Source organism: Gigantopelta aegis, chromosome 6 (genome assembly GCF_016097555.1).
Source record: "Gigantopelta aegis isolate Gae_Host chromosome 6, Gae_host_genome, whole genome shotgun sequence".
In the NCBI taxonomy this organism is placed as follows: domain Eukaryota; kingdom Metazoa; phylum Mollusca; class Gastropoda; order Neomphalida; family Peltospiridae; genus Gigantopelta; species Gigantopelta aegis.
Window position 1 is genome coordinate 47,494,269 of NC_054704.1, and position 24,617 is coordinate 47,518,885.

The following is a 24,617-nucleotide window of genomic DNA, read 5'->3' on the forward strand; positions in this document are numbered from 1 at the left end:
CAGCAACAACAACAACAACAACACACACACACACTACAGAAAGAAACCTGACAGTACCCTCTTTCAATAATGTAAGTAGGTGCTGACAGATTTCTTTCTGTAGTGTGTATATTAGTGATTAATATGTCAAATATTTTTTATCAGCGACCTCGAAAATGATCAATGTAGTGGTATTGTATTAGAGTTGGAATCTTTACCTAGTTGTAACTTTTGCTTAATTTTGTATATATATCGATAATTTCTGTTCACAGGTGCCTCCTACGTAATCGACCATGTATTCGGAAACTGTACAATTGAGCCTATCGCCAACTCGACCTGGGACGCCATCCACACAGCATCTTCGAAACAAGCTTTGACCTTGCGTAACCCCGAACAACTCTTCTATCTCGATAACACATTTGCCTATGCTGGACAGGTACACCACTGCACTGGTTTAAAATGGACTTAAGTTACAAAAAAAGTTTAAATGTTTTTTTTGTTTAACGACACCACTTGAGCACATTGATTTATTCATCAACGGTTATTGAAATTTGAATGTCAAACATTTGGTAATTTTCGACACAGTCTTTCGCTACATTTTTCTATTAGTAGCAAGGAACAGAATAGTACATAAAGCACCCTTTTATATACCAGTCGTGGTGCATTAGCTGGAACGAGAAATAGCCCAAAGGGCCCATCGACAGGGATTGATCCCAGACCGACCACACATCAGACGAGTACTTTACCACTGTGCCATGTCCCGCCCCCTAAGTTCAAAAAGTACATATATGCATTCAAAGGAAGCGAGAACCATATGTCCGACGCCATATAACCGTAAATAAAATGTGTTGAGTGCGTCGTTAAATAAACCATTTCCTTCATTTAGATTTATACAAAACAGCTCGCAGTTTTTATTTGCCATTATAAGTGTAATAACATAATTCAACTGTGATACTTGATTTAAATAACCTCGATGAAACCAGCCAATTAGGATTCTTACCATTTGGCAGCAAGATATCTTTTATCTTCATTTTGACACAGCCAGGATAACATATACCTTTCATAAATCAGTCATCAAGCTATGGTTAGGACTCCAATTATGTCCAACTCCAAGGAGAATAGATCTTACGATCATAATAATAGCAATTATTAACCATATTGGTTAAAATAAACAATAAATAAAAAAATGGTATCACGATTCCCCTTCTATATGTGTGTGTGTGTGTGTGTGTGTACTAGAATATATATATATACACACATTATATATTACATTGTGTGTGAACCTCTCTAAACCGGATACCTCCTAAAACTGGACATTTTAGTTGGTCCCTAGGGTGTCCGGTTTAGAGGAGTTTCACTGTGTATATATATATATATATATATATATATATATAGTATACACACACGCGCACACACACAAATTACTATCTGCACTCCAATCGTGTAAAACAATTATATTTACAAATTGTGTCGGAAGCGGTACGGCTGATACGACCATTGCTGTACCACTTTTTGGGCCAGGAATGTTTTTTTCTCTCTTCCTATGGTGCTCACATAGTAGATCTCATAATATACATTGCTTTCATGGCCTCTGACATGTACTTTAGTTGGTAGGCAATGTGTAATATGTAATACATGTACTGTTATGTTATAACTGTAAGAGGTTGTGTTTCAGAGACCTACACGAGGCATCCTATGCGACGTGTATGCAAGCTTTAAGAACGGCACCACTATGGAGATCTACTTTCTGTCAGTAAGTTCAGTTATTACAATACCTGTTTTAAACTTCTAAAAATGTTAAAAGATTCCCATACACTGGTACCTGATGATTACTAAGAAAATTTTTTTTTGTAAAGGCACTCACTTTAGTGTTTAGGTAGTGCAAAACATTTTTGGCTATGACAGAGCTCTTTTTTTTATTAATAAATTATACATTATTTCCATTTTTGGCAAATCCAAAATGTTTTGGTCATTGTGATGTTTGTAATAGCTTAAATTGCATTTTCTGCTAAACAGAAAATACATAAATTTCGAAAAGTAGGATCAATGACTGTAAGAAACCAATGAATTCAGGTACATATATGTACTCATTAAATACATTGTTTCCATAGAAAGACTGGACAGCCACCGACAACACGGGAATTGATCCTACAACACCTGATGTTCCAGTCCAGTTTTCCATAACATATTCTGACGTAAGATTATTTTCCTCTCAGTTAAATGTACTGGTGTACATATATCCTGCTTTACTACTTTACGAATCTACCTACCTGCAAGAGTTTTCCATAACGTTTTCTGACATAAGATTATTTCCCTGTCAGTTAAATTGATTGAAACATATTTTATTGCTTTTTAAAAAAACAAATGGATTAGGCACAAGTTATATGACTTACTAGGCCTTCTCCATAATATATACATTTTATGACAGTAATATATTTTTGCAATTTAAATATGAACAGAAATAAATATTATTGAAAAAGAGAAAGAAGAAAGAATAAAGCAAACAGAAAAAACAATTAAATGTACTGGTGTACCTATATCCCGCTTTACTACTATACAAACCTACCTACCTGCTAGAGTTTTCCATGACATATTCTGACGTAAGACTATTTTCCTGTCAGTTAAATGTACTGGTGTAGGCCCTACCTATATCCCGCTTTACTACTTTACGAACTTACCTACCTGCTAGAGTTTTCCATAACATATTCTGACGTAAGATTATTTTCCTCTCAGTTAAATGTACTGGTGAACCTACATGTATATCCCGCTTTACTACTTTACAAACCTACCTATCTGCTACAGGCATGGTGGAGTAGTGAGGGAGGGCTGGTGGAGAGCTCTAGCCTACCCAATAATTCTGAATAAAACATATTATTTTTAATAAATTTGAAGGCAGATAGATGAATTTTACTTATAGAATGCAGGAAATTGCATTTCAGGACATCTAGTTTTCAAAAGTTTACAGGGGAGCATACCCCCAAACCCCTCAGAAACTTTGCTTTGACCTTCAATATCAGTCAGCGACACCCCCCCCCCCCCCCCCCCCCCCCCCCCAATGTCTATTGTATTCCGATGTGCCTGTGCTAGAGTTTTTCATGACATATTCTGACATAAGATTTCTTTTTCTGTCGGTTAAATGTACTGGTATACCTATATCCTGGTTTGCTACTTTCCGATCACCTACCTAATAGAACTTTCGATAACATATTCTAATGTAAGTTTATTTTCCTGTCAGATAAATATACCAGTAGACCTATATCCTGCTTCGCTACATCTTGCTGTAACAAGTTAGGTCTTTTCCACATGGGTGGGGTGTTCTGCAGAGGTGCAAATCCATTATTTACTTTGGGGTACGGCAGACGAGAAAAAGCTCCAATATATGATTTTTGTTTTACTTAGTTATAATTGTAACTGATTGTGGACAAGAAATCCCCTGATACCATACTTTGAGGGTGCTAATCATTTGTCTTTACAGTGTCCATAAATCATTATTAACTAATGTAGCACTAGTAGCATTAAATTCGAAATAATTAACCTACCCATTTCAACTGTTCATGTTACTTTCGCAATCACAGTTTTAAACAGTAAATTACCTTAATTAATCAGGGATGTGATTTTTCAATTTTTTATCTGATTTCAGCTTTTTTATGTAAAATAATTTTCACAAAGTTTTACTATAGACTGGACTTGATCTGCATGAAATGCTAAAAAAAATGACCTTTATATACATGTAGGTATGATACCGAGGTTTCAATTTCTTAAAATCAGTTCAGCTTTTATTTTTAAATGTCTATCACATCCCTGCTTAATTAAATTAAATAATATCAGTATCAGTGTTATTGTCGATATAAGAAATATGTTAAGTTTGTAAATTATGTGAATGATAGGTTAGTGTTAATGCACCCTTTTTATTCACTTTGTAGAATACGCAGATGTTGTACAATCTGTATGACTTTGACCAAGAACATCCGAATATACTCAATGCTTTTGACATTACTCCCTGCTACTCAGACGAAGACAAAATTAGCTTCCGTATTAGCTTTCCATGTGAGTTGATTGTTACAGAAAATAATCATTTTACTTAGAAATTATATATGAACCAAAGAACAAAAACAAAAGCAAAAACAACACAACAACAAAAATTGTTTTACCCCCCCCCAACAAACAAAAACAAACAAAAACAAAAACAAACAAAACAAAACAAAAAAACAAAACAAAACAAACAAAAATACAACAAAAGCAAAACAAAAACAACAACAAAACAACCAACATAACATTAACAACAAAAAACACCCAGTCTGTTGACACTCTTGTTCCATGCAAACACAATGACCATAAGAGTGTGAAAATAATCTAAGCATAAATAAACAAAACATTCAGGCAATCTTACATTACAATGCATGCTCGCAATGATGCCTCATTTCCATTTCGACATAGACAAGTTACAAGATGCCAAGACTAAGCCTGCCGAATCAAAACATTGCAATAGGCCGCATCCAGTTAGGTGAATCGCAGTCAGCAGTGGCATGCCACATGAACGTCCATCAGAGCACCATTTCACGTCTCTGGGACAGGTACCAGCAGTTTCAATCAGCTGAAGACGGGCCCAGAAGTGGAAGACCTCGCATAACAACTGCAGCACAAGATCGCTACATCCGGGTTCTGCACTTGCGTCACCGAACTGCCACAGCAACAAACACTGCTGGACGCATATCTGGTTTGAGAAGGGTGTCTGCACAAACCATTCGGAACCGACTTCGAAAAGCTGGTTTATGGGCTAAGAGACTGTATGTTGGCCCGTCCTGCAACATCAACATCGATATTTACGTGTTCGCTGGTACACGAATGTACAGGGGTGGAACTTGGTAAGCTGATGGCGTGTATGGTTCAGCGACGAGTCGCGTTTCCTTCTACAGCGACGAGATGGACAACAACATGTTTATAGATGCTACCGGGATGAAATTCTTCGCCGTCATATGCTTCCTGTTTTGGATCGACAGAGAGAACTCTTTCAGCAGGACAATGCCAGACCACATACGGCACATGTAACAATGGATTTCCACACACACACACACACACACACACACATACATATCCATGCGTACAAACTATAGCACATATAGAGACCCAGGAAAGTCGGTAACCATTTTATTTGTGAAAGAAACTTAGTTTGAGTCAGATTGGGGCTGGGGATAAAACACGAATCATACTTTTCTTATTACACAAATCCGGACAAATATACATACTGATATTTAAATATAATTTATCTACTTGAATTTATGAATATAATGCACCATACTATAAAGTAATGAATCAAATTCCTAATATTACCAGTATAATGTATCTAGTATAATGAAGCTATGGTTGTAAAACACAAGTAACAAAGTATTATTAAAACTTTTAGTAGAAAATCCATAAATCCATAAATCCATAATTACATGTACTTATTACTTTACAATTGCTGTTCGTTAAGACAATGCAAGGGTGGGCGTAGCCCAGTGGTACAGTGCTCACTTAATGTGCGGTCGGTTTGAGATCGATCCCCGTCGGTGGGCCCATTGGGCTATTTCTTGTTCCAGCCAGTGCACCACGACTGATATATCAAAGACCGTGGTATGTGCTATCCTGTCTGTGGGATTGTGTATATACAGTGTAACTGGACATCCTTGGGACCAAGACAAATGTCCAGTTTTAAGAGATATTCGGTTTAGAGAGGTTAAGTTTTGTCCTGGTCTCTGTAGGACTCTGTAGGGACTCTGTAAAACGTCTGATTTTAGGGAATTCCAGTTTAAAGAGGGTCCGGTCTTGAGAGGTTTCACTGTAAAAGATCCCTTGCTACTAATGGAAAAATATAGTGGGTTTCCTCTCTAAGACTACATGTCAAAATTACCAAATGTTTGACGTCCAATAGCCGATGATTAATCAATCAATGTGCTCTAGAAGTGTCGTTAAACAAAACTAACTAACTTTTTTTTTTTTACTTTACAATTAATGTTCTTTGAGACAATGCTTTGAGTAGAAGGAAGGAAATGTTTTATTTAATGACACACTCAACACATTTTATTTTCATTTATATGGTTAAGGACCACACAAATATTGAGAGAGGAAACCTGCTGTTGCCACTTCATGGGCTACTCTTTTTGATTAGCAGCTAGGGATCTTCTATATGCACTATCCCATAGACAGGATAGCACATACCATGGCCTCTGATGTAGGTCCTACCAGTTGTGGTGCACTGGCTGGAACGAGAAATAGCCCAATGGGCCCACCGACTGGGATCGATCCCAAACTGACCATGCATCTAGCGAGCGCTTTACCACTGGGCTACATCCCGCCCCTGCTGTCAGTAGAAAGTACATAATTACATTGACTCATTACTTTAAAACTGATGTTCTTGAAGACAATGCTGGGTCCGTCTTGAAGGTGTACAAGAGGGCGTTTCAGGCCACGTGTCTCGAGCTGCTATCTAAACTGGGACAGCTGTCACCAGTGAGAATTCAGAAAACAGAGGTACACTGGACGTTCGACCACATCTACTTTCTCGCAACAATCGTCGGAATGGCACCATCCATAGGTAAGCTTATATTTCAATATATATATATATATATATATATATATATATATATATATATATATATATATATATATATATATATATATATATACATGTATAATAAAATTCTACTGATTAGTACAAAAATAACAACAAAGAAAACCCTAAAAACAAAAAAATAACCAAATAAACAAACAAACAAATAAACAAACAGAAAACAACAACCAAAAACCACAGCTCCACTTAAAACCTGCCAAATGATTCCTTTTTATGTCAGTACAGACATGATTGAGCAGATATTATTACCTTACAAAAGGTGGTGCAATAATTGTGGTGTAATTCATCCAACCACTATTGCTTTATCCATATCGCCAGCATGCAAAAACAATGGTCATTTATTAAAGCTCCAAACTCAAAACAGTCAGCAGCCAGGAACATACAAGTTTCTCCATATGGTCACTGTGTGTCTGCAATATTCATGTTTGTGAGATCTACTCAATCTAAATTTTGAATAAAAATTATTTTTTCTTTATTTTTAAGTTTATATTAAAATTCTTAAAGGTAAGTTATAAGTCATTTATATATTATACTTTGTGATATATACCCATAAGCATACGAGACCCCAGTCCTGGAGAAAACCTTCAAATTCAGGCAAAAACAATAGAAAAATTTGGGCAAAATGAGCTGGCCTGAACACTTTTTACCATGTACATGTATGTTCACATCATTCTACTCACAATATTAGTTTTAATCCATGTAAACATTTGTGACGATATAGCTGTTTGGCCGTAATGCCAATGTGAATAAATGTTGTAATCCAGATTTGGGCACTTTTGTTTAATTTGAGCAAAAATCAGCCTGCCTGCCCCCCCCCCCCCCCCCCCCCCCCCCCACACACACCCTACAAAAATTGGAGCCTGTACACCTATGCATATACCTAATGTGTTGTCTGTTATAGCAAAGTTTCAAAAGTGGTCCGGTTTAATGGCCAATTACCAAGACGACATGAACTACCAGCAGATAGGCAGCGCCACAACGTGTGCTGACCTCTGCGACCAACAGACCAGAGGCACGTGCAACAGTTTCGACTACTGTCCCAAGAGCCAAGTCTGCTCTCTCAGTGGTCTATACACGTCTGATGGCAAAAAGCTCTCCAATGCACCAACCTGCAGTCATTTTTCACGTAAGTAAATATATATATATATATATATATATATATATATATATATATATATATATATATTCCCCCTTTTTTTTTCTTTTTTCTTTTTCCTTTTTTCTTAAGACTGAAAGTAAACTACAGTCCATAATCGTTGTCGAATAGCGAACTAGAGTTATCTGGATAGAGTGTTCACCTGATTGCTTGGATCGTAGCATCGAACTTTCTTGATGGACCTATTGGGTTTTCACCATTCCATTTCATTTCAACCCGCTACCTTTTTCCATTAGTAGCAAGGGATCTTTTTCATGCACCATCCCACAGACAGGATAGTACATACCACAACCTTTGATATGTCGGTCGTGGTGCACTGGCTGGAATGAGAAATAGCCCAATGGGCCCACCGACAGTGATCGATCCCAAACCAAACGTGCATCAGGTGGACGCTTTACCACTGGGCTACATCCCACCCCATGTTTTAATAATACAAAGGCATTATAATAAATTTCAGTAATTTGTATTTGTGATAGACAACACTTTAATAATACCCAGGTATGTATACTATTTTAATAATACACACAGCATTATAATAAATTTCAGTAATTTGTATTTGTGACAGACAACACTTTAATAATACCCAGGTATGTATACTATTTTAATAATACACACAGCATTATAATAAATTTCAGTAATTTGTATTTGTGATAGACAACACTTTAATAATACCCAGGTATGTATACTATTTTAATAAATTTCAGTAATTTGTATTTGTGATAGACAACACTTTAATAATACCCAGGTATGTATACTATTTTAATAATACACACAGCATTATAATAAATTTCAGTAATTTGTATTTGTGATAGACAACACTTTAATAATACCCAGGTATGTATACTATTTTAATAATACACACAGCATTATAATAAATTTAAGTAATTTGTATTTGTGATAGACAACACTTTAATAATACCCAGGTATGTATACTATTTTAATAATACAAAGACATTATAATAAATTTCAGTAATTTGTATTTGTGATAGACAACACTTTAATAATACCCAGGTATGTATACTATTTTAATAATACACACAGCATTATAATAAATTTCAGTAATTTGTATTTGTGATAGACAACACTTTAATAATACTCAGGTATGTATACTATTTTAATAATACACACAGCATTATAATAAATTTCAGTAATTTGTATTTGTGATAGACAACACTTTAATAATACTCAGGTATGTATACTATTTTAATAATACACACAGCATTGTAAAACTTGTAAAACACCAAAAAACACACAAAAACCCCCACAACCCCACAAGAATAACAAAAAACAAACAAACACAAAAACAAAAAGAAGACCACCTCTACTCTGTTAGAACTATATAATTCATTCACTTCATTTCAAGTTATTTTCGTGCTTATATTCAATTAAAGGTATACTGTCATGGATTTAAGGACCTTATTTCACTAAAGTGGATAATAAATGAAATGTTTTGAAAACCAAATCTAGCTATCGCATCACTTTGATTGAACCATGATGGAGTGAAATCCATGTCAATCTTCTTGGCAGTTTTAGTTCTTGAATTATGGCCCATTGCCATAATTCAATTATTTTCACAAAAAATAAGTGAAGTACAGGGTATGGTGGTTACATAGATGTACATTTGCGGGGGAATCAAATATATTTTTGTTCAGGTAATACTTTGTTGGGTCATTTAATAGGTCAGTGGTCTGTGACAATATGCCTTTAAGGTTCATACACATAGGCATACTCATCAACTATCTGGTCTGCCTATCCAAGACAGTAGGTTAGTGGTTAGTGGTTAGCGGTTAGTAAGAGAGAAGTCAGGCTAGTGATCCTACACCTATGTTCAGCTCACTCTCAGTGAGAGCAGGTACCGATAGACGAACCCAGCACCTACCAGCCTTAAGTCCGGTGGCTTAACCACTGCTCCACCGAGGCCGGTTTTCTAATATTTTAAAATATACATAAATATTCTCTAATTCGTGTTTGATACAGAGATTTGCGTGATTACTCTCCAACAATAAATGTAAATTAGTAACACTTGGATAATATACTCAGGTTTTATAACAGTTTCTGGTTTATACACAGGAGTCATGTTTGTATGGTTTACTGGAGTCGTATTTCAAGTAACATACGCGAACTACATGTTTATTATATATGTGGTCATACTGCCAATGGTATATATAGAGAATAATACATGAGTGTCCGTTAGATACCATTTATCTCACAACGAGTTGTTTTAAAATGTATCTGATGAGCGAAAGCAAGCTTGATAAATTTTTAAACAACAAGTTGTGAGATAAATGGTATCTAACAGACACAAATGTATTATTCTATTTCTAACATATACTCAAAAACCAGGTTTTAAGCAAATTTTAACATGTTTATCTACTAAAAGATATTTACAACCCTTTGCGCTTGTAGCTGACTTACGCGTCACAGACACATGATTGCCAGGTTAACTATAGTATAATTCACAGTGTGATCAATTTCCACAGTGCTGATTTTTTATTGGACGTATGGCATTGGTGACCTGGTAATCACCTATGAGCAGCCAGTCGTATGTCTTGAAATTTTTAACACATGTACGTGTGTAAACAACCATGTGTTATAAAAAATAATGCATGGTGTTCTCACCAACGGGTGTGTAAGAAACGAGTTTTATTTGTGATACATATAGTAGTATGGTTAACCATGCAGTTATCACACCATTTGGATAAATGGTATCTAACGGCCACTCATATAGTATTCTTTATTTATTACATAGGTGTGCTGACGGGCCCGGTGGATCACGAGGTTGCCAGTGGAGATGCCTACAAAGTAATCAAGGATGGCGTGTACAGAGGGGGATTCCTCATTCCTATCAAATTTCCAGGCGTGGTGGGTCATAGATTTTTCTTACTGATACACTGGAGAAATGTGTTTCATATAGCATGCCATGACTGGTATATCAAAGGCTGTGGTATGTGCTATCCTGTCTGTGGAATTGTGCATATAAAAGATTCCCTCGCTACTAATGGAAAAATGTAGTGGTTTTCCTCTCTAAGACTAATTTAATGACCAAATGTTTGACATCCAATAATCGATGATTACTAAATAAATGTGCTCTAGTGGTGTTGTTAAACAAAAGAAACAAACTTTTCATATAGCACAGGGCAGGATTTAGCTCATCGGTTGAGTTTTTGCTTGAGGTGCTTGCGTTGCAGGATCGAACCACCTCGGTGGATCAATTCAACTGATTGTTTTTTTTCTCATTCCAACTAGTGCACCACAACTGGTCAAAGGCCGTGTTATGTGCTTTCCTGTCTATGGGAAAAGATCCCTTGCTGCATTCGGAAAAATGTAGCGGGTTTCCTCTGATGACTACGTGTCAGAATTACCAAATATTTGACATCCAAAATGTTTGGTGTCTTTAACAAAACAAACTTTAACTTTCATATAGCACATTCAGGACTGTGATTGGTCATAAACATGATGGGAGGGGGGTTGTCAGGCAGGTTAATTTACTATGCCCTGAGTGCTGGAGTAATTCTTTGCCTTTCAACAAAAACTTTAGAGATGTTTTGGGAAAAACAAGCTGGCCTGAAACCTTTCCACTTTGTATTTCCATCATTTTAATCACAATATTAGTTTTAATCCTAGTTAAAATGTGTAGTGGTTCTTTTGGAATGCTATAGTTGTAGTGCAAATATGAATATAGGTTATTATTTAGTTTTGGGAATTTTTATTTAATTCTGGAAAAAATTAGGTTGTCTGCATTAGCCCCACCCCTAGTATTGACCAATATTATTATCATGGAAAATATTTTTTATTATTTAATTTGTTTTTAAATCTGGCATGTTGATATGGGTCAGTCATAAAGGAGGGGGATGATAATCGTTATTAATTTTCGATTGGATTTTGAATTAGTGTTACAAATATTATATGGGGGTAAAAATAGAGCTAATTTCGCTTTACTTGTTTATTGAAAGATTAATCGCGTTAGTAATCTTTAAGTTTTCTGTTTCAGAATGAAGTCTACAGGGCGTCCGACATCACTGATAAAATAATAAGAAACCCAGTTGCTGGAAAACCAGTTGGTAAGTTATAATTATAATTTCTGTTCGTGTTCTTAAAGTTTGCTGCATTGTAAGATGTTTCTGACTAATAAAATATTTCTACGATTAAACTTTCATATTAAATATATTTTCTTGTTTAGAATATCAGTGTCTGTGTATTCAATGTGTTTTTGGTCGTCTGAATATTTGTAAGAAGTCCAAACTGGATTTTGTCTTCAAATACATGTAATTTCGTACATACGAAAAAAATATGTTTATGAAATAAAATGAAATTTAACCTAATACAAATATCAGAATGAGCAGAAACACGTTTAATATACAGCTACTAATATTTTATGCAGAAAAATATATTTGATTTTTAATTACAATCGTTAAGAAGTCTCTGTTAGTCGATAACATCTTAAAAAATGCAGCAAACTCAGAAATCCCTTTAAAGCCCCAATATTATTAAAATTTAAGCATGTAGAATATATCATCCGATATTTTTTCTTTACACTACGCTCTGGGAATTTAACAAATCTGAGCTGTGTATGTCTGTATTTTCCTGTGCACCAAATTAATGTATACAGAATTGCATTTACATGTAAATTCAGAAAATTATTTTGTAGCCATTCCCTTCAGGAACAGGATGTAGGCTAGTGGTAAAGCATTTGCTTGATGCCCAGTCGGTCTAGGATCAATACCCGTCGGTGGCCCCATTGGGCTATTTCTGGTTCCAGCCAGTGCTCCTCAACTGGTGTAACAAAGGCCGTGGTATGTACTATCCTGTCTGTTGGATGGTGCATATAAAAGATCCCGTGCTGCTAATCGAACAGAGTAGCCCATGAAGTGGCGACAGTGGGTTTCTTCTCTCGATATCTGTGTGGTCCTTAACCATATGTCCGACGCTATATAAACTTAAATAAAATGTGTTGAGTGCGTTGTTAAATAAAACATTTCCTTCCTTCCTTCCATTCCCTTCAATATTCCAGAGGTGTTTTGTCATTTGCATGTGCTATATTCCGCTTTATGCACACAGCTTGCCTTATGCATATTTTGGGTCATATTAATTAATTTCAACTTATTTTCGTGCTTATATCCAATTAAGGTTCAATCACCTGTCCTGGGTACACACCTCACTATCTGAGCTGTCTGTCCAGGACAGTGGGTTAGTTGTTGGTAGTTAGTGAGAGAGAAATGGGTGTAGTGGCTCTACACCTACCCATTGAGTCTTTAAAACTCACTCTGGGCGGGAGCCGGTACCAGGCTGCAAACCCTGTACCTACCAGCCTTATGTCTGATGGCTTAACCACGACACCACCGAGGCCGGTTTCTGGTCATAAAGGTGCAGTTCCCGCTTGATGTCGTTGTTCTTATGATTGGATCGCAAAACGATTGTATAGCTTCACAGCACTCAGAAAACACTTTTGGTGGGATCCGATAGTCATCAACGTGAGTTCACGACTCTCTGAAAATAAACATCTTTAAGCGATTGGTATACTTGAAGTTGGAATGGCACAAAACATTGTCAGTCTCGATGTAACTAAACAGTAGAAAGCTTACAGTGGATCATGGGATCAACTGCCCACAGAAATATGTGTATTTTTTAAATATTAAAAAAAATGCATTTCGTGTATTAGAAATATTAGGATGACTAGAAACCCTTGTGAAGTATGGAAATAGATAATCTGAGCAATAATATATAAGTAATGTCTGATTTCAATTACCAAACAAAAACCCAGCTCTAAGAGTGAAAAATATGCCATGGTGTTCAAAACTAGGCAGACACAGCGGAACGGGGGGGGGGGGCTGGGGTGGGAGTAGCCCCGCCGATAATTCTGAATCAAAAATATTACTAACAGTAAATCTTAAGGCAGATATTAATTTTACTTGCAGAATACAGGAAATTGCATTTCAGGACATCTAGTTTTCAAAATTTTACGGGGGAGCATACCCCCGAAATATCTAGAAACTTTGCTTTGCACCCTTGATCTCAGTCAGCCCTCCCCCCGCCCCCCCCCCCACACACACACTGTCTACTTGCTTCCACTCTGCCTCCTTAACCATTACTTCTCAGAAATTATGTGTGGGTTTTTTTGTTTTGTTTTTTTAATTGCATTTCGCTATATTAGAAATACTAGGGTGACCAGAAACACTTCGGCAACATAAGTATTTTCCTGATTTCTATTGCCAAAAATGGCTCTAATAGTAAAAAAAATATGCCATAGTGTTTAAAAAGTAGGGAGTAGGGTTTGTGACTTTACGAGTTTGGTTGTAATTGCACAGTGAAGTCAATCCACCACTTCACGGACCACATCAACAAGCAGGTCCGCGGGTTCGATGACCTCATCCTGACCGGGCTGGCGGTGGACGAGTGTGCGGCAGAGTGCCAGGCCGAGGTCGTCTTCGACTGCCAGTCCTTCGAGTTCTGCTATGACACTGGCAACTGCATCATGAGCCACATCCACCCCGACGAGCACCCGGACTCCATCATCTCCAGTCAGACCTGTGACCTCTTTGTCAGTAAGTGAAGGGGGTTTTCTTTCTTTCTTTTTGTTGTTGGGGTGTTTGGGGGTTTTTTGTGGGGGTTTTTGTGGGGGATTTTTGTGGGGTGGGGTGGGGGTGGGGAGTTTGTGTGTGTGTGTGTGTATATATTATATATATACTGAGTCAAATTAAAAACTTCACAATCTAAAATTTGAATAAAGTCAATAAATGTTGAAAGCAGGTATTTTTCAGGAATAAATATTGTAATGGCAATGTCTACACTCCATTTGAAGCCCACCACAGCCCACGTGACCCACTCCATAGCACGTGCACAGCACCATTGAGGCAAAAGTGGTTTTGCAAGTGCCACTAGTCACGTGACTACAATAGCACACATGTTTTTATCATTATTTGCTCATAGTAGTCTGACACAAAGAAGAAACACATTAAAATGATATTTGTTACAACCTGTTTCGATGCCACGCCTCAGAAATGTGTAGTGTGAATGTGCCATTGGCATGTTGCATGCAGGAACATCTGTAGCTGACGGTGCAAGGGCGTTGGATTGCAGTCGACAGTTTATGATCTTTAGACACAAGTAAAACAAACGGGCACCACAGCTGATCGCCCCCTTTCGGGTAGACCATGTGTGACATCATAGTCAGATAACCATCATATTGTGTTACGTCACCTCTGCAACCATTTCATGACAGCTACAGCAACCAGTAATGAACTTTACAGACATTGTGCGTCCGTGCAAATGATTCAAAATCGGCTGCGAACCGCTTACCATCACGCACGGCACCCATATGTTGGACCCATTTTGACCCAATTTCATCAATGTCATCGTCAACTGTGGGCACAGCGCCACTTGCGATGGACTCGGAGGGAATGGAATAGAGTAGTGTTTAGCGATGAATCAAGATTCACACTGCGATTTGCCGATGGCAGGCAGAGGGTTTGGAGGCAATGTGGTGAACGTCATGCTCAGTGTTGTGTCAGTGAAGTTGATATATTTGGAGGCAGAAGTGTTATGGTTTGAGACGCTTTCTGTGAAAATGGACGTTCTCGACTTCTTGTCTTCTGTGGCAACCTCAACATTGCTGCATACCGCTACCAGGTGCTGGCCTAGGAACTTGTGCCCTTCATGGCAGCTCATGGTCCAGGCCTGATCTTTCAGCATGACAACGCCAGACCCCACATGGCCATCTTGACGAGGGATTACCTAAGGAACGTGGGCATCAATGTCATGGATTGGCCCTCAAGGTTGCCCGACCTGAATCTGGGAGTACATCTGGGATGTGCTGGGAAGACACCTGTGCACTCTCAGGAACCCTCCACAGACCCTGCATGAACTTGGTGCCTAATTAGTGGAACAATGGCACTGTATCCCTAATGCAGTCTTTACACGCATCAGGCAGTCAATGAGGAGGCGTTGCTTTGCAGTTGTGGGTACACATGGAGGGCATATGCGCTACTGAACCTGTGATTTCATCAGACGACCCTGCTTGTGAATTACCATTTTGACTGTCTGTGGGTGCATCAAACAGATTTATTCCTATTCTTTCTTTGGATGTCATACAATAAAAAAACCACCTTATTTAATACCTTCTTCTGTCATATTTGCTAATTAGCCAAGATGAAACAGTTGTGAAGTTTTTATTTTGATATATATATACAGTCAAACCTGTCCTAGTGGCCACCTGTACTCAGCGGTCACCTGCCTTAAGCAGCCACTTTTTTCCTCCAAAACGATTTATAATGTAAATGCACCTGTCTAACGCAACCAGCGGCCACCTAAATTGGATCCCAAATCGCTAAAATACCTGTATTAAGTGGCCACAGTAAAGTTTTACTATTATATAAAAGTGATATTTTAACAACAGCGATCAGGTGCAGGAAATAACCGATCTTCACACCTTCAGGAATACTAGTACCCATTCAGTCCCCAACATCTCTACTGTGTATCAATTAAGAAAGTATGCCTCTGCAATGCATCTAATTGCCTCTGGGCAGGCTACACTTGACATTTGTAGATTCACTTTCTATGACAATACACCGCATGGAGTAGGAATTAAATAATTAAATGGAAAAAGAAAACAAACTTGTTGAGAACGGTTAATACATTCCATTTGCATTATGTCTGACGTAGACAACATGTTAAATGTTGATTTATAATCAACTGTGAAGCACATATCCGTTGATTAGCAGTACAGACGATAAAACAAGAAACAACAACAAATGTTTTAAAGACCATATATGTGGCAACCTGTACTCAGCGGCCACCTGTCTTCAGCGGCCACCTGTCTTCAGCGGCCACTTTTATCTACTCCCTTGTGTGACCACTTAAGACAGGTTTGACTGTATATGTATATGTATATGTATATGTATATGTATATGTGTATATATATATATATATATATATATATAGTTATAGTTATAGTATATATAGTTATAGTTATAGTTATAGTTATAGATATAGATATAGATATAGATATAGATATAGATATAGATATAGATATAGATATATAGTTATAGTTATAGTTATATATAATTATAGTTATATGTTAAATTGTTATTTTTGTTTGTTTTTAGGAGACTATACATCAAAATATACACAACTACCAGGAACGACAACTCTATCGAAGTCGGATAGCATCTACCAGAGCATTAACAACGCCAACCAGTGTGCCAAGCTATGTACCGACTATAACGGCTTCAACTGCAAGTCGTTCGACTACTGCCCGGACATACACACATGTTTCCTGGGACGAACCCATGTGTTCGACCTTCCCAAGGCTCAGATAAATGTGCAGCCGACATGCAACCATTATTCCAGTAAGCTCTTTGAGATAAATAAAAAAATGAATTTTAAAACACATTTTTTTAAAGATCTAGTCTCACCTTGTTAAGTTATGTCTTTCTTCAATATATTGCGCTGTCGATCTGGGATCGATCCCCGTCAGTGGGCCCATTGGGTAATTTCTCGCTACAGCCAGTGCCCCACGACTGTGATATGTTATCCTGTCTGTGGGATGGTGCATATAAAAGATCCCTTGCTGCTAATCGAAAAGAGTAGTCTATGAGAGTGGCGACAGCGGGTTTCCTCTCTCAATATCTGTGTGGTCCTCAACCATATGTCTGATGCCATATAACCGTAAATAAAATGTGTTGAGTGCGTCGTTAAATAAAACATTTCCTTCCTTCCTTCTTTAATATAAGAATCATCCCGTGAAAGTTTCAAAGATGTATTCATAGCGAGACACTGGTCACTTTTAAGGGTTTTTTTTATCATACACAGATTCAGCAAAAATAGAAGGTACCAGTTGTTTTCTTAAAATTTCAAAATCAATGTCCTCACGTTAAATTATATATAAGGCACACGCATTTTTAAAATTTGAATCTTGTTATTCAATTAATGTTTACTTAAATCATATGTTAAAACAACCACATTTTTAAAATTTGACACTAAAACTTAAAACCCATTAAAAGCATAAGAGTATGAGATGGAGGAGAGGGGGTACAAATGATACAGATATTCGGGCAAAATGTGCTAACCTGAGACCTTTTTACCATGTATTTCAATCATTCTACCCACAAAATTAGTTGTAATCCATGTAAAAATGCATAGTGATTTGTTAGTAATGATGCTGATATGAATAAATGTTGTTATCTAGATTCTGGCATTTTCGTTTAATTCAGGCAAAAACCAGCCTGTCTCCCCCCCCCCCCCCCCCCCCCCCCCCACCCCACTACAATGGGAGTAGGTATGCCTATGATTAAAAAACATAAGACCATTACAACCATGAAAATAACAACTATTTAATCGTGTAAGATAAGCTACCCATACATAGGTGTACGGGGGGTGGGGGAGGGGGGGGAGGGCAGACTGATTTTTGCCTGAATTAAACAAAAGTGCCCGAATCTGGATTACAACATTTATTCATATTAGCATTACTGCCAAACAGCTATATAGGGTTACAAACGAATAACCACGCATTTTTACATAGATTACAACTGATATTTTGGGTAGAATAATGAAAATACATTGTGAAAAGTGTTCAGGCGAGCTAATTTTGCCCAAATTCTCCATTGTTTTTGCATGAATTTAAAGATTTTTCTCCAGGACTGGGGGGGGGGGGGGGGGGGGAGGGCAGTTGCCCCCTCATGTCTCGTACGCTTATGTACCCATATCATGTGTATTTTAGGGAACTACGCAGACGACTTTAAGAAGATCACCAACAAAGTGATCCGCCTGCAAGACAACCGCATCGTGTTTGGGTTGAGTGCTGAGCAGTGCGCCAAGATGTGCGTGGAGGAGGAGATGTTCCAGTGCAGCAGCTTCGATTACTGCGGCAACTCGTCCGAGTGTCGGCTGTCGACCGCCGCCATGAGCAGAGTGGGCCAGGTCACCGTCGACAGCAGCGCATTCTGCAGCATCTACAACCGTAAATTATTTCGTTTATTATTTGTTTTTTATTTATTTATTTTTTATCCCACTGCCCACTTTCCTTTCTCTCCTTTGAAATCTGTCTAATTTCTTACCGATCTGAAAACACTTCCTATCCTTCAACTTCTTTCGCTGTCCACATCCACATCTCAGTCCTTGTCTCTCCAACCGGGACAGGTGCTTACCATTCCCCATCAGCTTTTAGCTGTGGGCTTAGTCTGACCACTTCTCTCCTCTCTCTCTCTCTCTCTCTCTCTCTCTCTCTCTCTCTCTCTCTCTCTCTCTCTCTCTCTCTCTCTCTCTCTCTCTCTCTCTCTCTCTCTCTCTCTCTCTCTCTCTCTCTCTCTCTCATTTATTTTTAGGTGTGGAGAGGGTGCACGATCTAGTTTAATCAGAAGACAACAAAATAGCTGTAGTTTAAACATACTACGTTATCATTCACAAAATATTTCTGCCTTCTTTTTGATTTTGATTGATTTATTTGTTTGTTTGTTGTGACGGAACATGCTCTTAATTTTGTTTTCGCCTGTGGCGATATTAATTGTTTTAGAGGGTCGTGTGCAGTTCCAATATGCACTTAAGCCCAGATGGGCACTTTGTTACGTAATACCTCTGCGCGACGGTCGTCGAGCTCTTTCTAATACACACCCAGACCAGGTGCGGAGGCCATGTGGCCAGTAGATACGTAATACCTCCGCTAGTTCGGTACGTTCGGGGTATTGCTGGCGAACTAGGCGACGACCAGTCTAGGCTTGTAAGAAAAAAATACCGCTTGGTCACTGTGGAAATATACACATCATAAGATTTGGTTCCGCGTGCTGTCTCCGGACCAGTCTGGGATTTTATAATAAATAGCTAGGGTTTTAGAGATATCGGGGAGAACCATAAGAAGGCTCCCAGGGATCGTTGTCCGTCCGGACTGGTAAATATTTTATTTCTGCTCTGTGTATAACCTTGATGTGATTGATGTGACTTTAAATATTTTAATACTGTATTATATACTCTTCAAAAGAAGAAACGCAAAACCACATTGTCGTAACATTTGGAGAATTGATTTAATTATTGAATGGTGAGTCCGATAATTACCAAATGTTGCAGGATTGTTCACAATTCACTCTAGTCCATTGTGAGTAAGTGATAGGACACACCACCAAGGTCAAGGTCATCTGGAGTCAATACCGGGTGTGGCCTCCGCGTGTGTTGACAACTGCCTGGCACCGCCTGCCCATTGAAGCAACCAGAGTACGGATGACGTCCCGGGGGATGGTGGCCCACTCGGCCTGCAAGGCTGCTGCCAGCTCGGGCAGGGTCTGGGGCTGTGGTTGTCGCTGTCGGAGGCGTCGGTCCAACTCGTCCCATAGATGCTCAATTGGGTTCAAATCCGGTGATATCGATGGCCAAGGAAGGACATTAATGTTGTTGTTCTGTAGGAAAGCCGTTGTGAGACGTGCTGTGTGAGGCCTGGCGTTGTCATGTTGGAACACTGCATTGGCGTTGGCCATAACTGGAACGATGTGTGGCCGGAGGATCTGGTCAATGTAGCCCTGTGCATTCAGGTTGCCCTGCACGTGGACCAGGTCAGTTCTGCCAGTGTGTGAGATGGCTGCCCACACCATGACACTACCCCCGCCGAATGTGTCCACTTCCTGCACGCAGTTTTCCGCATAACGTTCACCACGACGCCTATACACGCGACATCTTCCATCATGACGTCGGAGCAGAAATCGGGACTCGTCACTGAACCACACACCTGTCTCCATCGCAGTTGAGGCCATTGTCGATGAATCTGGCACCACTGCAGTCGGAGTCGACGGTGTTGTGGTGTTAAGATGACACCTCGAACTGGACGTCTGGCACGAATTCCTACCTCGCGTAGGCGGTTCCGTACGGTCTGGTCGGATATCCTGCGCAAACCTGGTATTGCTGCGGCTGTGGAGGTGGCAGTAGTCAATCGTTCCCGAAGGTGGCGTACCCGGATGTAGCGGTCCTGCCCGGGGGTAGTGACCCGTGGTCGACCGGATCTAGGGAGGTCACGTGTTGATCCATGTTGCTGGTAACGGTCCCACAGTCTGGAGATGGTGCTTGGGGACACATGGAATGCCCTGGCAACGCCCGTTCTGGATTCGCCTGCGTCTAGTCGGCCGATGGCATTGTTTCTCTGCGGTTCACTGAGACGTGGCATGTCCTGGATTGTCAACTGTCGGCCAGATACAGAGGCCAAGCAAGCGAACACCCTGCACTTTTATACTGTCGGTGTTCATGTTGCACGTGCAGACAACGCACGTGCAGTGGTGACATGGTTTGCACGTGGCTGCGTTTTTGCGAATATTCACATTTTGGAACTTTATTGTACAGTAGCTGCGTTTTATCGAATGTAACCGTGGGAATGTGTTTGGGACATGCAATGACCTTATATTCACAAAGCATGAACCGGTAGGAAACATAAAATCGGAGTTATAACCCATTTGTACCCTTTTGCGTTTCTTTTTTTGAAGAGTATACCAATATTATTTAGACGGTGCTGCCGGTAAACTGACACAGTAAACTGTAGGCTCACTGTCTAATATATATAAAGCTTAACCAGTCATCCTAGAGGACCTAGGTAAACTGTAGGTTATTGTCTTTATTGTGATAGGTACCAGTATTAATTCTGTGTTACAAGGTTACTGAATGAGTAGTTAAGGGTTAATTAAAAATTAACCAGTTAGGAATAGAGTTGTAATTCCTTTATTAATTAAGTTCCCCTGGAAGCGTTTCTCAATTATCACACGTGTGGGTGTTGTGTCACGGTGAAGTGATTACAATATGGTGTAAACTAGACACCTAGAGATTAACTAATTAAGTGATCAGTTCTGGGTTGTTATTATTTGTTGTTGTTAATTAACTACTGCGGAAGTACATTTGTCAGCGTAGGTTAATACAGATTCCAAAGTGTATTGTGTTTTTGTTGTGTTTTCTAGTGAACTAAACGTGCTATAATAATATATACTTTATATAAGATCTTATCTCTGATCATACCTAGACGAGCCACGCGGGTTGAACAGGGTTACAGAGAGATCTAATAGATATACAGTTAGGAGAGATATTTGGATAATTGTGTGTTTCATTCAGTTACGGGTATTATAGGATCCCCGTGACATTTGTTTATTTATTATTTATAAGATAGGATATAATGGAAATCAGTGAAATTGTTAGTTAGCGCTCACCAACCTGAACATGCCAATGAAGTTATAGTGAGTGCTTGGCCCCCCCCCCCCCCCCCCTCCTCAACCCCATAACATGCTTCGGTTTTAAAAAATTAAATACCCACACATACAGTAATATGACATCTCTCACTGGCATTGCTGATTTATTAAAGACTGTTGACAAGAACATATAAAAAAAAATATTGCTATTAATGTAGTATGTTCCCGTACATCGTTATTATCATTATCATATGTTTCGATGGCCACGGTTTTTTTAATTTTATTTCAGTGTTTAATAGTACATGTTTTCAGAAAATGCACTCACATTTGGAAAATATATTTGAATATGCTATTTTAGTTTTCTTTATTTCAGTGGTGTTTGTTTTTGTTTTTTTTTTCTTTTATTTTAACAATAGTGCTATATTTTGTGTTGTAGGTCAGTACTACCCAAGTGGAAAAGTGTATGTACCTCCTCCACCACCTACGTCTGCCAAATACACGCCAGGTTGGTAGACCCATTTTAAATACAATATTACATTTTATTACCACAGCGATCCCTCATAACATGGAAAATATTTTCCATATTTTCGCAGTGAGAAATATTCTGCATTGGTGTAACATAGAATACTATTGGACAATTTGACACTTACAAACCAATGACCTTGTCTGTACTAAATGTGACATCATCACGATTTGGCAAACACACAAAATGACGTCATGTTGTTTAAAGAGTTTTCATTTACGGCTTTCCTTTTTCAGTGTTAAATTTATAACAAAATGTAATTTTAATGCAATTCATTATACATTTTCAGCAGAATAATGAGAACAGTTGTTTTTAAAAATTATCTATGAACGTGATTAAATTACTAAGTTATAGCAATATGCAGAACAGTGCGTAAAGTGGTTTGTATCGTTTCTATACATGTAAATGCATGTGTGTCCAAAATAAAGGCTTTTAGAGAAAAATTATCTGGGGTAATAAATAGAATAACAAACTCGATATCAGTTATTATCAAATTTATGTCCATCGTGAAATAATTTTCACTTGTCACTCACTAAAGCTCACGACAAGTGAAAATTATTTCAATTGGGACATACATTTGATAATAACTGGTAACCCATTTATTATCCTCTATATATATTACTAACCTTTTTAAAAAAAAATTAAATGGAACTTTTAGAACATATCATTTCTACGTGTATGTTGTACCGATATAATATATTATATATATATATATATATATATATATGTATATATATATGTATATATATATATATATATGTATATATATGTATATATATATATATATATATACACATGTATGAACATATGAAAAACACAATATTTTTAGGCCTAAATTAACAGTAATTGCAAATACTAAAACGAAAATAAAAACATTCTTCAAATATATTTCCAGGTGCCATGGCTGGTCTTGGTATCGGTGCGATTGTCATCGGTCTGATAATCGGTGTAATCGGTGTATTGGCGTTCTCCAAGTTCACGAACCGACCACTTGACGAAATGGCCGTGGCCTTTACCAACAAGTATACGGTGTCTACCGACGAGTGACACAGGAGCAGCAGGAATAATCATTTTCACTTGATATCTGTTTCGTGTAGTATTCATCACCGTTACAGCAATTTGTATTTTTGTTTGTATATATCTTTTGTATCACAACATTAAGCACATTTTATCAACCCCATAATCACTACAGGTTTAATTTTGTGTCACATTTAAATATATCATTGCAAGTAAAAACACCACATTACGGGATATTGTTCCTATAACATTCAGAGAATAACTGTGATGTTTTACAATAGGACAGTCATAGTGGTCTTTGTGTTGTGAAGAGAGAGAATTTTATTTGTGATACAGATTAAAATGACAGTCTTAAGTTATAAGCTATTAAAGTACACAGTAGAAAAATACACCTACAAATGTACATCTGGTTAATAAAATGTATCGGACAATTGAAATAATAATTTTACAAATCCACATTATATTGCAAAATGCATTCAGGATTCCCTTGGTTTCAATTATTTCCAGTTTCATCTTTGGTGGTTGGAAGACACGATAAAATGCTACATACAAAATTATTGTAGACAAAAATCAATATTAAGCTGCCAAAAACATCAGAATAATCAGAAGTGTATTGATATACAGATATTCATATTCTAAGCAAGAGATATAAATGTGTCATAATTTTAACAATGAAAAATATATTGGTTGAAAACAGTGACTAAGAGTTCAGGCTAGACACTGTTATATTTATTTACAAAAAGGACGGATACCTTAACACACTGCTAATCTGTCCAGAGGTCTTGAGTTTCCACCTTGTAGTTGAGAGTATGTTGACACCAAATGACAGTCTTTCCATTGATGTACGTGTGATGGTAACAAATGCGGGTATTTAAATAATATTTGTTATTTTGTCATAGGAATAATGCTTGTTATTTTGTCATAGGATTTTTAATTGTGCTGATAAATGTAAACTGAAATTAAAATTGTTAATTACGAAATATTTTTTGTTTGTTGTGTATCTATAAAATGTACAGCAAACGTGCATTACAGGTACATTATTTATGTTTGGCTTTAGAAACCACAAGCAGCGGAAGACGTTACTTTCAGGAAATATATGTGAAACATTGAATAAAAAGGGGTTCCAAGAATATGTCCTAAAGGAATCAAATCTAAGAACAAAACCACAAATATAGAATACAGATTAGTAGG

General features: G+C 37.8%; 1 protein-coding gene across 1 annotated transcript in view; it reads left to right on the forward strand.

The window, feature by feature from the left end:
• Positions 1–24,406, forward strand: part of LOC121376435 — a 43,307-nt gene extending 18,901 nt beyond the window's left edge. Inside the window, exons 9-21 of the mRNA XM_041504301.1 lie at positions 252–415; positions 1,655–1,732; positions 2,091–2,174; positions 3,903–4,026; positions 6,380–6,553; positions 7,491–7,715; positions 10,495–10,607; positions 11,737–11,806; positions 14,051–14,287; positions 16,847–17,089; positions 18,460–18,699; positions 22,323–22,391; positions 23,305–24,406. Of these exons, the coding sequence (XP_041360235.1) occupies positions 252–415; positions 1,655–1,732; positions 2,091–2,174; positions 3,903–4,026; positions 6,380–6,553; positions 7,491–7,715; positions 10,495–10,607; positions 11,737–11,806; positions 14,051–14,287; positions 16,847–17,089; positions 18,460–18,699; positions 22,323–22,391; positions 23,305–23,456 (1,973 nt within the window). The 3' untranslated portion in view covers positions 23,457–24,406. The remainder of the gene's footprint in view (positions 1–251; positions 416–1,654; positions 1,733–2,090; positions 2,175–3,902; positions 4,027–6,379; positions 6,554–7,490; positions 7,716–10,494; positions 10,608–11,736; positions 11,807–14,050; positions 14,288–16,846; positions 17,090–18,459; positions 18,700–22,322; positions 22,392–23,304) is intronic.
• The last annotated feature ends 211 nt before the right edge of the window (positions 24,407–24,617 follow it).